At 50.6% G+C, this 16,300-nt stretch overlaps 1 protein-coding gene across 6 annotated transcripts in view; it reads right to left on the bottom strand.

Annotated features, from left to right (window-relative positions):
- DNM1 (dynamin 1) overlaps positions 1-16,300 on the bottom strand; it is a 72,605-nt gene that overhangs the window by 3,295 nt on the left and 53,010 nt on the right. For 3 of the 6 annotated variants that reach the window (XM_075578580.1, XM_075578579.1, XM_075578581.1), the window contains 4 exons: positions 13,752-13,763; positions 12,661-12,831; positions 11,906-12,147; positions 11,236-11,451 (listed from right to left, as the gene is read on the bottom strand). In XM_075578580.1, coding sequence (XP_075434695.1) covers positions 11,236-11,451; positions 11,906-12,147; positions 12,661-12,831; positions 13,752-13,763 — 641 coding nt within the window. Of the gene's footprint in view, positions 1-4,641; positions 4,679-11,235; positions 11,452-11,905; positions 12,148-12,660; positions 12,832-13,751; positions 13,764-16,300 lie in introns of all 6 variants that reach the window. The other 3 variants (XM_075578583.1, XM_075578582.1, XM_075578584.1) reach the window with 2 other exon arrangements.

A 16,300-nucleotide genomic window follows, 5' to 3' on the forward strand; every position in this document is an offset into this window, starting at 1 on the left:
TAACTCACGTCAAATCGCCAATATCCCCAATAACTCACGTCAAATCGCCAATATCCCCAATAACTCACGTCAAATCGCCAATATCCCCAATAACGCACGTCAAATCGCCAATATCCCCAATAACTCACGTCAAATCGCCAATATCCCCAATAACTCACGTCAAATCGCCAATATCCCCAATAACTCACGTCAAATCGCCAATATCCCCAATAACTCAAGTCAAATCGCCAATATCCCCAATAACTCACGGCAAATCGCCAATATGCCCAATAACTCACGGCAAATCGCCAATATCCCCAATAACTCACGTCAAATCGCCAATATCCCCAATAACTCACGTAAAATCGCCAATATCCCCAATAACTCACGTCAAATCGCCAATATCCCCAATAACTCACGGCAAATCGCCAATATCCCCAATAACTCACATCAAATCGCCAATATCCCCAATAACTCACATCAAATCGCCAATATGCCCAATAACTCACGTCAAATCGCCAATATGCCCAATAACTCACGTCAAATCGCCAATATGCCCAATAACTCACGTCAAATCGCCAATATCCCCAATAACTCACGTCAAATCGCCAATATCCCCAATAACTCACGTCAAATCGCCAATATCCCCAATAACTCACATCAAATCGCCAATATCCCCAATAACTCGCGTCAAATCGCCAATATGCCTAATAACTCACGTCAAATCGCCAATATCCCCAATAACTCGCGTCAAATTGCCTTGATCCCCAATAACTCACGTCAAATCGCCAATATCCCCAATAACTCACGTCAAATCGCCAATATCCCCAATAACTCACGTCAAATCGCCAATATCCCCAATAACTCACGTCAAATCGCCAATATCCCCAATAACTCACGTCAAATCGCCAATATGCCCAATAACTCACGTCAAATCGCCAATATCCCCAATAACTCACGTCAAATCGCCAATATCCCCAATAACTCACGTCAAATCGCCAATATGCCCAATAACTCACGTCAAATCGCCAATATCCCCAATAACTCACGTCAAATCGCCAATATCCCCAATAACTCACGTCAAATCGCCAATATCCCCAATAACTCACGTCAAATCGCCAATATCCCCAATAACTCACGTCAAATCGCCAATATCCCCAATAACGCACGTCAAATCGCCAATATCCCCAATAACTCACGTCAAATCGCCAATATCCCCAATAACTCACGTCAAATCGCCAATATCCCCAATAACTCACGTCAAATCGCCAATATCCCCAATAACTCAAGTCAAATCGCCAATATCCCCAATAACTCACGGCAAATCGCCAATATGCCCAATAACTCACGGCAAATCGCCAATATCCCCAATAACTCACGTCAAATCGCCAATATGCCCAATAACTCACGTCAAATCGCCAATATCCGCAATAACTCACGTCAAATCGCCAATATCCCCAATAACTCACGTCAAATCGCCAATATCCCCAATAACTCACGTCAAATCGCCAATATGCCCAATAACTCACGTCAAATCGCCAATATCCCCAATAACTCACGTCAAATCGCCAATATCCCCAATAACGCACGGCAAATCGCCAATATCCCCAATAACTCACGGCAAATCGCCAATATCCCCAATAACTCACGTCAAATCGCCAATATCCCCAATAACTCACGTCAAATCGCCAATATCCCCAATAACTCACGTCAAATCGCCAATATCCCCAATAACTCACGTCAAATCGCCAATATCCCCAATAACTCACGTCAAATCGCCAATATCCCCAATAACTCACGTCAAATCGCCAATATCCCCAATAACTCACGTCAAATCGCCAATATCCCCAATAACTCACGTCAAATCGCCAATATCCCCAATAACGCACGGCAAATCGGAGATGAGTTTTCCTTATCTTCCCAATTCTTTGGATTTTTTTTCTCCCTATTAAATGTTTTGCTGCCCCCCTCTGTGTATACTGTTCCCTGGCCGCGTGTGCGTGTGCGTGTGCGTGTGTATTCCACATTATCATCTGCCTGGGGTGGTTATTGGTGCAGCCAGGACACATCATTACACAATGTTAGTTGTGTCACTTTATTCCACAGATTCCTAACAGAATGAGAGAGAATGGCCGTTGTGTGCGGCCCAGTATGTCACAAGGTGCACCTTCAACAACACATTCGGCCTCTCCCCTCCACACGTACGAGAGGTTTGTGTGTCTGAGCTGGTTATGTGGCCATGGGCCATGTTCACTTAGCGGTGCTATACTGTGTGTTCTGAGGTCTGATGGAATAGCACCATTCAGTAAATATGGGCCCATATCCTGTCTCTGTGCAAAGGTGAGCAGGTTAGGGATACGTATCACAGCCGGTGAATGGGACGGCTGGAGGGTAAGGGTAGCTGATGTATCTGTATTAAATACAGTTCTCCAACCCGATGTGTGTCACGGGGTTTTCCTGTGCATGTGAGTGAGTCAGACAGCTGAGAGTGAGTACACCGATGGCCCAGGATGTCGGCTGTCCCCACCAAAGAGGCCTGTGTTGTGTGTTTTGATTTAAGCCCCCAGGTGACCACTCGTGAGGTCTCCTGTGCTCTCCCCCACATCAGGTTTAAAGATGCTGACTGTGTGCGTGCACAGCACAATGAGCAAATCGCAACTGCACAACAATACACTACAATCACAATGGACACAAGTACATGCAGTGTGTGCCATGCTGAGTGTGAGCAGGGATGGGAAGAAGTGTGCCATGGTGCGCGTGTGCGAGCAGGCAGTATCTTCCATGCTGACTGTGAGTGAGAGAGAGGGGTGTTGGGTGTGAGTGAGAGAGGAGGGTGTTGTGTGTGAGTGACAGGAGGGTGTTGGGTATGAATGAGAGGAGGGTGTTGGGTTTGAGTGAAAGGAGGGTGTTGGGTTTGAGTGAGAGGAGGGTGTTGGGTCTGAGTGAGAGGAGGGTGTCGGGTGTGAGTGAGAGGAGGGTGTCGAGTGTGAGAGGAGGGTGTCGGGTGTGAGGAGGGTGTCGGGTGTGAGGGGGGGTGGGTGTTGGGTGTGAGGGTGTTTGAGGGGGGGAGGGTGTTGGGTGTGAGGGAGAGCAGGGTGTTGGGTGTGAGGGAGAGGAGGGTGTTGGGTGTGAGGGACAGGAGGGTGTTGGGTGTGAGGGACAGGAGGGTGTTGGGTGTGAGTGAGAGGAGGGTGTCGGGTGTGAGAGGAGAGTGTTGGGTGTGAGGGGGGGGGTGTTGGGTGTGAGGGGGGGAGGGTGTTGGGTATGAGGGTGTTGGGTGTGAGGGGGGGAGGGTGTTGGGTGTGAGGGAGAGGAGGGTGTTGGGTGTGAGGGACAGGAGGGTGTTGGGTTTGTGTGAGAGGAGGGTGTTGGGTGTGAGAGGAGGGTGTTGGGTGTGATGGGGGGTGGGTGTTGGGTATGAGGTTGTTGGGTGTGAGGGGGGGAGGGTGTTGGGTGTGAGGGAGAGCAGGGTGTTGGGTGTGAGGGAGAGGAGGGTGTTGGGTGTGAGGGACAGGAGGGTGTTGCGTTTGTGTGAGAGGAGGGTGTTGGGTGTGAGGGAGAGGAGGGTGTTGTGTGTGAGAGGAGAGTGTTGGGTGTGAGGGAGAGGAGGGTGTTGGGTGTGAGGGAGAGGAACACTGTGTGACCGAGTTGCCAGGCAGGGCAGATATTTTGGAAACAAGCAGAAAACGCTAATACTGAAAGCAACAGAGAAAATGAAAAGTGAGAAAAAAGAACAGAAAGCAGAGAGAGAAGAGGGGGGTACAGGCGACAGAGGGAGCGGAAGAGGAGAACAGAGGGAGGGAGAGAGAGAGAGAGAGGGGCGGGGGGGGGGGTTACAGGCGACAGAGGGGGCTGAAGAGAAGACCAAAAGCAGTGAGGGGAACCCAGGGAGCAGAAGGGACTCGGGTAAGGGAGACGGATAAAATGGGAGACAAGAAAGGAGACGGAGAGGAGACCAGTTGTAGGAGAAAGGAAGCAGAAGGAGCTCATGGGCAGGGATAATTGTAACGATGGGGGGTGTAGCCCCAAGAACCATTACCTATTAGGATGTCCCGGGGTCTCCCCTGTGTGTGAGGCATTCCTCAGTCACCCCACAATCTCACATCTTAAGACATGTAAGGCCATATTTACTAAGTTGTGCTAAACCATACGATGCCTTCTGGGTGCTGCAGGTGACTGGGATAGGAGGCGGCTTCAAGCTAAGCTCCACTTAGTAAAAATGGCCGTTAATGTTTATCTCATCGTGTGCTGAGTGTTGCAGCAGCAGACAGACAGACAGACAGACAGAGCATCCTATCTGTCCATCTCTCCATCTCTGGCCTGTCTGACCCACTGGCCTAATCCGCAACTTCATGGCTCATAGGAAGCCAGCGCCCAGCCCCGTTCCATGGTTGATCCAGCCCATGTTTTCTAGAGCATATGACACGGAAGTCAGCAATGCATTCTGGTCTCTAGTCCCCGAGGGACAGACTGGGTACCAAGAGCGTGACATGGAGCTGGGATCATCTCTTTGGCTGAAACTAGTGAGTATTGCACAAAATCTGCCTGGCAACAGGGTGAGAGACAGCGAAGGGACAGGGAACACGTGCGTCACACACATTAAGATCACATGACTAGGGACAGGCGTCACGCAGGTCACATGACTGGAGATGTATGACATACCGTGACGAGTGCTCCTCAGGGGTCACTGATAGTTATTCTGAAAGATAACACGAAGATAGAGGCTGAGAGCAGCCACGGCCAGCCCACGGGGACATGCATACATACAGCCACGGCAAGCCCACGGGAAGGGACATGCACACATACAGCCACGGCCAGCCCATGGGAAGGGACATGCACACATACAGCCACGGCCGGCCCACGGGAAGGGACATGCACACATACAGCCACGGCCAGCCCACGGGAAGGGACATGCACACATACAGCCACGGCCAGCCCACAGGAAGGGACATGCATACATACATGCACACATACAGCCACGGCCAGCCCACGGGAAGGGACATGCATACATACATGCACATATACAGCCACGGCCAGACCACGGGAAGGGACATGCATACATACATACAGCCAGGAACCACGGCCAGCCCATGTGAAGGGACATGCACACATACAGCCACGGCCAGCCCACGAGAAGGGACATGCATACATACAGCCACGGCCAGCCCATCTGAAGGGACATGCATACATACAGCCACGGCCAGCCCATGTGAAGGGACATGCATACATACAGCCACGGCCAGCCCACGAGAAGGGACATGCATACATACATACAAACATACAGAAACGGCCAGCCCACAGGAAGGGACATGCATACATACATAGACACATACAGCTCGGCCAGCCCACGGGAAGGGACATGCATACATACTTGCACACATACAGCCACGGCCAGCCCACGGTAAGGGACATGCATACATACATACACACATACAGCCACGGCCAGCCCACGGGAAGGGACATGCATACATACATGCACACATACAGCCACGGCCAGCCCATGGGAAGGGACATGCATACATACATACAGCCGGGAACCACGGCCAGCCCATGTGAAGGGACATGCACACATACAGCCACGGCCAGCCCACGAGAAGGGACATGCATACATACAGCCACGGCCAGCCCATCTGAAGGGACATGCATACATACAGCCACGGCCAGCCCATGTGAAGGGACATGCATACATACAGCCAAGGCCAGCCCACGAGAAGGGACATGCATACATACATACAAACATACAGAAACGGCCAGCCCACAGGAAGGGACATGCATACATACATAGACACATACAGCTCGGCCAGCCCACGGGAAGGGACATGCATACATACTTGCACACATACAGCCACGGCCAGCCCACGGTAAGGGACATGCATACATACATACACACATACAGCCACGGCCAGCCCACGGGAAGGGACATGCACACATACATACACACATACAGCCACGGCCGGCCCACAAGAAGGGACATGCATACATACATGCACACATACAGCCACGGCCAGCCCACGGGAAGGGACATGCGTACATACATACACCCCTACAGCCACGGCCGGCCCACAGGAAGGGACATGCACACATACAGCCAGGAACCACGGCCAGCCCATGTGAAGAGAAACTTATAGCCAGCCACGGACAGCCCATTTAAAAGGACACGCAGGCTCAGCCACGGACAGCCCATTTAAAAGGACACGCAGGCTCAGCCACTGACTGCCCATGTGAAGGGACACGCATATGTACAAGCAGTGCTGGGCCGGCCCATATGAAAGGACGGGAATGTGTACAAACAACCATAGACAGCCCACGGGAAGGGAGACACGTGTACATACAGCCAAAGAGTACATGAGCAAAACATTCACATATACACAGTCACGCCAAGTCCACGTGAGAAGAGGACAGGACATATATATATATATATATATATATATATATATATATATATATATATATATATATATATATATATATATATATAGCCACAGTTGGCCCTTGTGAGCATGTGCACACACATATATATATATATATACATATATACACACACACACACACACACACACACACACACACACGTGTGCAGATCCTACACATGTACATACATTCATACACACACTTAAATACCTCATTCAAGATTTCACAAATACACACGTATTCACAAATACACACATACATATTCATATGTATACATACATATGACTGAATGCACATTCATAACCAGGCACACCGCAGATAAACCCTCCTCACATTATAGGGCACGGACCGTTAGTGATGAAACCCCATGTTACTGGGAAAGCTCTCAAATACACATACATCCCTATGCCACGATGGACACGTCAGTAATGCGTGTGCTGGCAGTACACAAATGAGTTATCCTGACATGGAACATGTGTGTCCCTACCAGCTTCGTGCACACGGGGCAGCTGGGAGAGAGCACACGCCTCCTGTAACTCATGGATCTCTATGCAGCTGGATACACGGCTTGGATCACTCCCATGCCAGGAGTGCAATATCTCAAACACTACGTACCTGGCATAACATAAACCAAGGGGCGGCCAACTCCAGTCCTCAAGGGCCACCAGCTGGTCAGGTCTTCACGATATCCTTGCTTCAGCACAAGTGGCTCAACCTATGCTGAAGCAGAGACTGATTGAGCCACCTGTGCTGAAGCAGGGACTGATTGAGCCACCTGTGCTGAAGCTGGGACTGAGCCACCTGTGCTGAAGCTGGGATATCCTGAAAACCTGACCTGCTGGTCGCCCTTGAGGACTGGAGTTGGCCGCCCCTGACAAAACCCTATATACAAAACCCGTTGTCGGCACAGGAGTGGCGAGAATCGGAATCAGTTGCAACCAATACATGCCGGAACAAGACCGCCCCCCGGAAATCCTACAGTTACTGGGGACAAGAGCACCCCGGAAATCCTACAGTTACTGGGGACAAGACCCCCCCGGAAATCCTACAGTTACTGAGGACAAGAGCACCCCGGAAATCCTACAGTTACTGGGGACAAGAGCACCCCGGAAATCCGACAGTTACTGGGGACAAGAGCACCCCGGAAATCCTACAGTTACTGGGGACAAGAACACCCCGGAAATCCGACAGTTACTGGGGACAAGAGCACCCCGGAAATCCTACAGTTACTGGGGACAAGAACACCCCGGAAATCCTACAGTTACTGGGGACAAGAGCACCCCGGAAATCCTACAGTTACTGGGGACCAGACCCCCCCGGAAATCCTACAGTTACTGGGGACAAGACCCCCCCGGAAATCCTACAGTTACTGGGGACAAGAACACCCCGGAAATCCTACAGTTACTGGGGACAAGAGCACCCCGGAAATCCTACAGTTACTGGGGACCAGACCCCCCCGGAAATCCTACAGTTACTGGGGACAAGATCACCCCGGAAATCCTACAGTTACTGGGGACAAGACCACCCCGGAAATCCTACAGTTACTGGGGACAAGACCACCCCGGAAATCCTACAGTTACTGGGGACAAGACCACCCCGGAAATCCTACAGTTACTGGGGACAAGACCACCCCGGAAATCCTACAGTTACTGGGGACAAGAACACCCCGGAAATCCGACAGTTACTGGGGACAAGACCACCCCGGAAATCCTACAGTTACTGGGGACAAGACCACCCCGGAAATCCTACAGTTACTGGGGACAAGAGCACCCCGGAAATCCTACAGTTACTGAGGACAAGAGCACCCCGGAAATCCTACAGTTACTGGGGACAAGACCACCCCGGAAATCCTACAGTTACTGGGGACAAGAACACCCCGGAAATCCTACAGTTACTGGGGACAAGACCGCCCCCCCGGAAATCCTACAGTTACTGGGGACAAGAGCACCCCGGAAATCCTACAGTTACTGCGGACAAGAGCACCCCGGAAATCCTACAGTTACTGCGGACAAGAGCACCCCGGAAATCCTACACTTACTGGGGACAAGAGCACCCCGGAAATCCTACAGTTACTGAGGACGAGAGCACCACCCCGGAAATCCTACAGTTACTGGGGACAAGAGCACCCCGGAAATCCTACAGTTACTGGGGACAAGACCCCCCCGGAAATCCTACAGTTACTGGGGACAAGATCACCCCGGAAATCCTACAGTTACTGGGGACAAGACCACCCCGGAAATCCTACAGTTACTGGGGACAAGACCACCCCGGAAATCCTACAGTTACTGGGGACAAGACCACCCCGGAAATCCTACAGTTACTGGGGACAAGACCACCCCGGAAATCCTACAGTTACTGAGGACAAGAGCACCCCGGAAATCCTACAGTTACTGGGGACAAGACCACCCCGGAAATCCTACAGTTACTGGGGACAAGAGCACCCCGGAAATCCTACAGTTACTGGGGACAAGAACACCCCGGAAATCCTACAGTTACTGGGGACAAGACCGCCCCCCCGGAAATCCTACAGTTACTGGGGACAAGAGCACCCCGGAAATCCTACAGTTACTGCGGACAAGAGCACCCCGGAAATCCTACAGTTACTGCGGACAAGAGCACCCCGGAAATCCTACACTTACTGGGGACAAGAGCACCCCGGAAATCCTACAGTTACTGAGGACGAGAGCACCACCCCGGAAATCCTACAGTTACTGGGGACAAGCAGTATCGCACGGAGGGAATCAATGAGACAGGGGAGTACCAATGAAACATTCTATATACAAGAGGGAGACAGGAGGGGCACAGGGAGGCCTAATACTAAGGGGGGTTCCCCTCTGGCTTTGCACTAGTTTAACCAAAGGAACACCCCCGCCTGACGTCAGGACTTCCCCATTTGGTGAATCTGGTGCAGTTAGTTCCTTAGTGAAAAAAATGAGTAAAACGTAATATCTATGCCGGTCATTTATTTAACCTTCCTGGCTGCAAAACGGGTCCAAAAAGAACAGGTTCCACAACCCAAAAAAACCCAGATTTTATGAATCTGGTGCTGTGTTTTTTTTTGCATCTGGGAGACTTTGGGAAACCGGACCCAGTTTCGATAAAACCTGTCCTCCTTCCTTATCACGTCTGGTTGTATCATGCTGATGGTGAAATAACTGCTACGGTGCCGGACAAAGGATCCAAGCAAACTCAACTATGTGTTTTGCTGGCTTTCAATGCTAGATCCGACCAGGGAGTTAAAACCAACCCACACCCTAACACGCTAAGCCAGGGGTGGCCCAACGCCAGACCTCAAGAACCCCCAACATGTCAGGCTTTCAGAATATCCCTGCTTCAGCATAGGTGGTGCAATCATGGCTGAGCCACCTGTGCAGAAGCAGGGATACCCTGAAAACCTGACCAGTTGGTGGCCCTTGAGGACTGGCGTTAGCCACCCCTGCGCTGAGCCTTGTGCTGCCGCCCTGCAGACCCCTCTGCCAGTAGATTAACCCGTATTAACGGTGCCTCTATTTGATTTGTTTCGTTGGGGAGAAGAGTTTCCCAAATCGCCATCACCCCTGTCCCTCCCACAGATCAGCTGCATAGAATTCGGAAGCACTCAGGGCTCAGGAGTTTGGATATTGATGGGAAACCAAAAGTAGAACTGTGTCTAGCCATCCGACCCATGTTGCCTTCCTGTACCCTCTTCCCTAATCTGTTGGGAGGGCAATTTCTGGGGGCTTGGAGGAAGGATGGTGTAGCTGTTATGGCACCTTGTAACATCTGAGCTACCTATGGAGGGGGGAGGGGAGGGAAGGGAAGGGGGTCACTGTATATAGAATAGAGGTGTTTTATGAAAGGGGTTAAAAAGGAAAGTGAGGTTCATGAACTGGAAGGGAGAGGGGATCCGGATAAGGTAAGAGCGTGAATGAGATAAGGGGGATAGTGTGAAGTGAGTGACACAACTGCATGCACATCCCAATGAAAAGGAACCATCTGGAGCTGTAGAACTCCATATAATCCGAACATGTTAAGAGGGAAGCCAGTCAGTCTGGGTCATGGTATCTCCCAACCTAATTTAGAGACCTGGACTTGCTGGACCTGTTTGGGAGGCCTGGAGCCACAGCGGAACCGCAAGGTTATGCCAGCGTAGCTGCCCCGAGTTTGCATCGCCAGTGTTGTCAGCCAACACCAGGCTATCATAACATTCCCAATATTACCAATCAACTTCCATGTCATGAGACTCCACTCCAGTCCTGCTTCTCCAAATCAGCATGGTTCATAGAGATGCTGGAGACTACCGGAGACCGGAGTGCACTGGGATCAGAGTTGGATAACAAGGACTGGAATGAAATCTTACGATGACAGAGAGTCAGGGTGGTCACACTGCAGTAGAGTATCCTGGTTCTCAATACATTGGTTCAAAGTTACAAAACAAGGACTGGATGTTCATGACAGGCTAGCAAAACCAAATCCCCCTCTGTCCTATTACATTCAAGGGTGACGCGAGAGCCCAGGAGGCTTCTGGGAAGATTGGCAACAATGGATGAACATGGACAGCAGGGGGCAGCAGAGATGTGGCTAATGGCGGTGATTGAAGCTTTTAAATCAAATTCCCATGTTTAAAGCTGGTTTTAGACAAAAGCAAATCACTTCGGCCCCAAGAAATATACTGAGCCCTCAATACAGAGGAATTCATTATTATTTAAGTACATTGAATGTCAATGAAATCAAGGATCCAAATTATTATTTTAGGCTCTAGCGTAAAAGGGGCTAAATCTTGTGAGCCAAATGGGACCCAGTCCCATCTCCGTCCCTTCCCCCTTAAAGATTTGAGAGAAGCTGCTCCCGGATCGGGCCACTTACCTAGGCACACCAGGAGGGGCGCGGTTGGGCCTGGACGGGATTTGGGGAGGAGGGCCGAATGGGTCTGGTGAGGCTCCGGGCCTGGAGGGCACAGGGGGGGCGGTCCCAAGCGTGGGTCCCGCAGGCGGAGGGCCAGGAGCCGGGCCGCGGGAGCCAGGCCTGGCCGGGGGCACAGCGGGAGCTCTCCTCTGCGGGGTGGGGCTGGATGTGGGAGACCTGAAGAAAGACAACAGGAGAGGGCATAGACCTGTGTGACTTTGACTGATCACCATGTGAATCTACGATGGGTGATGTCTGTGGAACAGGCCTACATACTCTACAGTCTCCCGCACTGAAGTCAACATATCTCCATTAGAATGTCTCGTTTGATCTGGAACCCCCAAATCTCACTTATTTGTGTCCATGTCCAGCATCTCGGGGTTTGAAACGCAGTCAATGTTTATCATGCAATATGTTTATACCCTGGACCTCTGCTCGGCCGTTGGGCCTCTATGCAAATCTGCACCCTTCATTCAGCGCTCTATTTATGGGTGAGGGGAACTTTGGGGGGTTAAGGTTCTCTTGCAGAAAGAAGGATTATCCGGGAGATGATTGTCTGTTTGTTGGGCCACGTCCTGAAGGTCATTGTCTATGGGTTTGGGTCCCTTTCTGAGTGAGGGGGCCTCCTTACCTGCGTCCCGAGGCCACGTTCTGCACCTGCAGCCACGAGTCGTCCACAGGGGGAGGCATGGGGGTGCTGCTGGTGGTGGTGTTAATGTCCCCGATGATATGTAGCGCCTCCTTCAGGGCGTGGTACATGCGCAGCATCTCGTCCCGGCGCGTTGCCTGCTCCGGTGACTCCTCCATCAGCGTGTTCTGGTCGCCGCAAGAGTACAGGTTGGCCAAGAGCTCAGAGTGGATGAACTCCTTGGTCTGTGTGGGGCGAGAGGTGAGCGGAAGTGATAATATGGGGTATTGATGAGGACTTCTGCAGAGCAGGAGAGAGCTGTATATAGGGAGAAAGGCTCAGTGCAGGCTCTGCAGATTAAAACCATTTAAGACTTGTAAGTGCATTGTTATATGGTGACAGCAATTCTGTGCAAAGCCTTTTGAGTGATGCTCTACAATCCTACAAGACACCATATTAAGATAGCTGCTCTTTCCCACCCCATGCTCTGCAAAATACTACAATAAGGACTTATGCTCCTCCGGTTATAAGAGTATCCTATGCAGAGCCTGTGCAGTTGGGAGGAATCCATTGCATGACCTCTGCATGACTCTATAACCGTGGAGCAATAATCTTCCTGGGTCTATACTAGGGGAACAATCATCTTCCTTGGTCTATACTAGGGGAGCAATCATCTTCATGGTTCTTAGTGACGTTGCTGGTGTAGGACCTCAGGGTGTGTAGGAGGAGCCTGTAACTTGGCAGTGGGACCCACGTACATTGTTTATCATGAGGTGCATGATGGTTTTGGGCATCAGATCTCGGATGGTCTTATTGACGATGCTCATGTAGGAATCCACCAGGTTGCGGATGGTCTCCACCTGCCTCTCCAGCTGGGGGTCCATGGAATGCATGAAGCTGTCCGAGCCGTTCTCCTCCGACTCGCTCGTCTGCAGGAGAGGAGAGGGGGAGGCAGAGGAGGAGAGAGCAGACTCAGGATGGGAGCAGCATACTCCGGCACAATGAGCGCCCATGGCATAGTCTGTTACCAACACTGAACCGAATAAGCCGGCGAACCGGTGGGTGAATAGCTTCACGAAAATTTACCAGGATACATACTGACTCAACCTAACCTCAGCCAATGAGGTAAAGCGAAGATCTAGTGAGATTGCGGATTGGTGGTTCCAGGGCTCTCAATGAATGAGTCGTCTTTTAACCCCATGTTGTCTGAGGTCCTGCAGTGTGTTACATGTCTCTCTTTAACCATCTTTGTGGTGCAATTTGCCCGTGTGTGGTGGATTCCTTTGCAGGTTGTGATACCTTTCTAAACCAGCATCAGTGGTGATTGGCACATGAGATTTTGGGAACCTACGAGTCTCTTCTGCAGATGGCATCTGAAAAGGGCCCTATAAGGTCTGGGAATCTCATGGCATTTGAAGAGGAGACTGATGAAGTTCTCTCATGCTGTTCCCTTCAAAAGGTATACCAACGTGTAAGGGGACCTCGTGCACATTGATGAAGAGTAGATGGGAACCCCTCACGAGGTTCTGCCCAAGCCAGTCCGGTTCAGTGTCACTTGTCAGGCATGCAAAATAAAAGAAGAATGTTAATGGAGAGATCGGGAGGAAAGCAGAACCAGGAAGGAGACGGGGAAGAAACCCCAAATAAAAAGCTCTGACCAGACTCGGAGACAGACCAAACTGAGGATAAAAATGACGAGGGGCGGTATGGGGTGACAGAAGCCCCCTGAAAAATCCATCGTGGGTCACGGGGGCCCCTCGGGGGGGACGGGGGAAAAAGAAAGGGAAGTGAGGTTGTTACAGAAGCAGTAGAGGGGGGTTTCACGACTCCCCGGAGCTGCGGGACTTACGTTATCTTTGTCCTTTGAGGTCAGATTGAGCCGTAAACGGAATAAAAGAAAAACACAAAAAAGGGGACAAAATGGAAAAAAAAAAACACCAGAGTTAGTGGTTAGGGAGGAATCTTCCGGGGCCTCATTATCAAAAAGTAAGACAACAACAGGAAGAATACGGCGCTCGGCGGGGAATAAACAAGGAAGTGGATCGTGAAGCCATGATGGGGAAAATCTAATCACAGAGGGGAGAGGTGATGCATCTGTATGGGGTGAGGGGATGGGAGGTATGTGTGCCTAATGTATCTGTATGGGGTGAGGGGATGGGAGGTATGTGTGCCTAATGCATCTGTATTGGGTGAGGGGATGAGAGGTATGTGTGCCTAATGTATCTGTATTGGGGGGGGGGATGGGAGGTATGTGTGCCTAATGTATCTGTATGGGGTGAGGGGATGAGATGTATGTGTGCCTAATGTATCTGTATGGGGTGAGGGGATGAGAGGTATGTGTGCCTAATGCATCTGTATGGGGTAAGGGGATGAGAGGTATGTGTGCCTAATGTATCTGTATGGGGTGAGGGGATGGGAGGTATGTGTGCCTAATGTATCTGTATGGGGTGAGGGGATGGGAGGTATGTGTGCCTAATGCATCTGTATTGGGTGAGGGGATGAGAGGTATGTGTGCCTAATGTATCTGTATTGGGGGGGGGGGGATGGGAGGATATGTGTGCCTAATGTATCTGTATGGGGTGAGGGGATGAGAGGTATGTGTGCCTAATGTATCTGTATGGGGTGAGAGGATGAGAGGTATGTGTGCCTAATGTATCTGTATGGGGTGAGGGGATGAGAGGTATGTGTGCCTAATGTATCTGTATGGGGTGAGGGGATGGGAGGTATGTGTGCCTAATGAATCTGTATGCGGTGAGGGGGTGGGAGGTATGTGTGCCTAATGTATATGTATGGGGTGAGGGGATGGGAGGTATGTGTGCCTAATGTATCTGTATGGGGTGAGGGGATGGGAGGTATGTGTGCCTAATGTATCTGTATGGGGTGAGGGGATGGGAGGCATGTGTGCCTAATGTATCTGTATGGGGTGAGAGGATGAGAGTTATGTGTTCTTGATGTATCTGTATGGGGTGAGGGGATGAGAGGTATGTGTGCCTAATGTATCTGCATGGGGTCAGGGGATGGGAGGTATGTGTGCCTAATGTATCTGTATGGGGTGAGGGGATGGGAGGTATGTGTGCCTAATGTATCTGTATGGGGTGAAAGGATGAGAGGTATGTGTGCCTAATGTATCTGTATGGGGTGAGGGGATGGGAGGCATGTGTTCTTGATGCATCTGTATGGGATAAGGGGATGAGAGGTATGTGTGCCTGATGCATTTGTATGGGATAAGGGGATAGGAGGTATGTGTGGCTGATGTATCTGTATGGGATAAGGGGATGGGAGGTATGTGTGTGCCTGATGTATCTGTATGGGGTGAGGGGAAGAGAGGTATGTGTGCCTAATGTATCTGTATGGGGTGAGAGGATGAGAGGTATATGTGCCTAATGTATCTGTATGGGGTGAGGATATGGGAGGTATGTGTGCCTAATATACCTGTATGGGGTGAGAGGATGAGTGGTATGTGTGGCTAATGTACCTGTATGGGGTGAGAGGATGAGAGGTATGTGTGCCTAATGCATCTGTATGGGGTGAGGGGATGAGAGGTATGTGTGCCTAATGCATCTGTATGGGGTGAGGGGATGAGAGGTATGTGTGCCTAATGTATCTGTATGGGATAAGGGGATGGGAGGTATGTGTGCCTGATGCATCTGTATGGGATAAGGGGATGGGAGGTATGTGTGCCTGATGTATCTGTATGGGATAAGGAATGGGAAGTATGTGTGCCTGATGCATTTGTATGGGATAAGGGGGTGGGAGGTATGTGTGCCTGATGTATTTGTAGTAATAGGGGAATGAGAGGTATGTGTGTCTGGTGTATTTGCAGTAATAAGGGGGTGACATGTATGTGTGCCTGATGTATCTGTATGGGATAAGGGGATGAGAGGTATGTGTGGATGATGTATTTGTAGTAATAGGGGATGGGAGATATGTGTGCCTGATGTATCTGTATGGGATAAGGGGATGGGAGGTATGTGTGCCTGATGTATCTGTATGGGAAAAGGGGATGGGAGGTATATGTGCCTGATGTATCTGTAGGGGATAAGGGGATGGGAGGTATGTGTGGCTGATGTATTTGTAGTAATAGTGGAATGAGAGGTATGTGTGCCTGGTGTATTTGTAGTTATAAAGGGGTGACAGGTATGTGTGCCTGGTGTATTTGTAGTTATAAAGGGGTGACAGGTATGTGTGCCTGATGTATCTGTATGGGATAAGGAGGTGAGAGATGTGCCCTCAATGACCCTTTGTGAGGCTCAAGAGGTATGTTCCCTTAATGTCTCAACATGGGGAGAAGGGTTAGAGATAAGTGTCCTTGACGTCTCTATGGAAGGATGGGTTGAGGGGTTTGTGTCCCTGATTTTTCTATAGGGGGGGGGGCGAGGGAAGGGCGAGAGATACGTG

This window comes from Ascaphus truei, chromosome 21 (assembly GCF_040206685.1).
Source record: "Ascaphus truei isolate aAscTru1 chromosome 21, aAscTru1.hap1, whole genome shotgun sequence".
NCBI classification, from domain to species: Eukaryota; Metazoa; Chordata; class Amphibia; order Anura; family Ascaphidae; genus Ascaphus; species Ascaphus truei.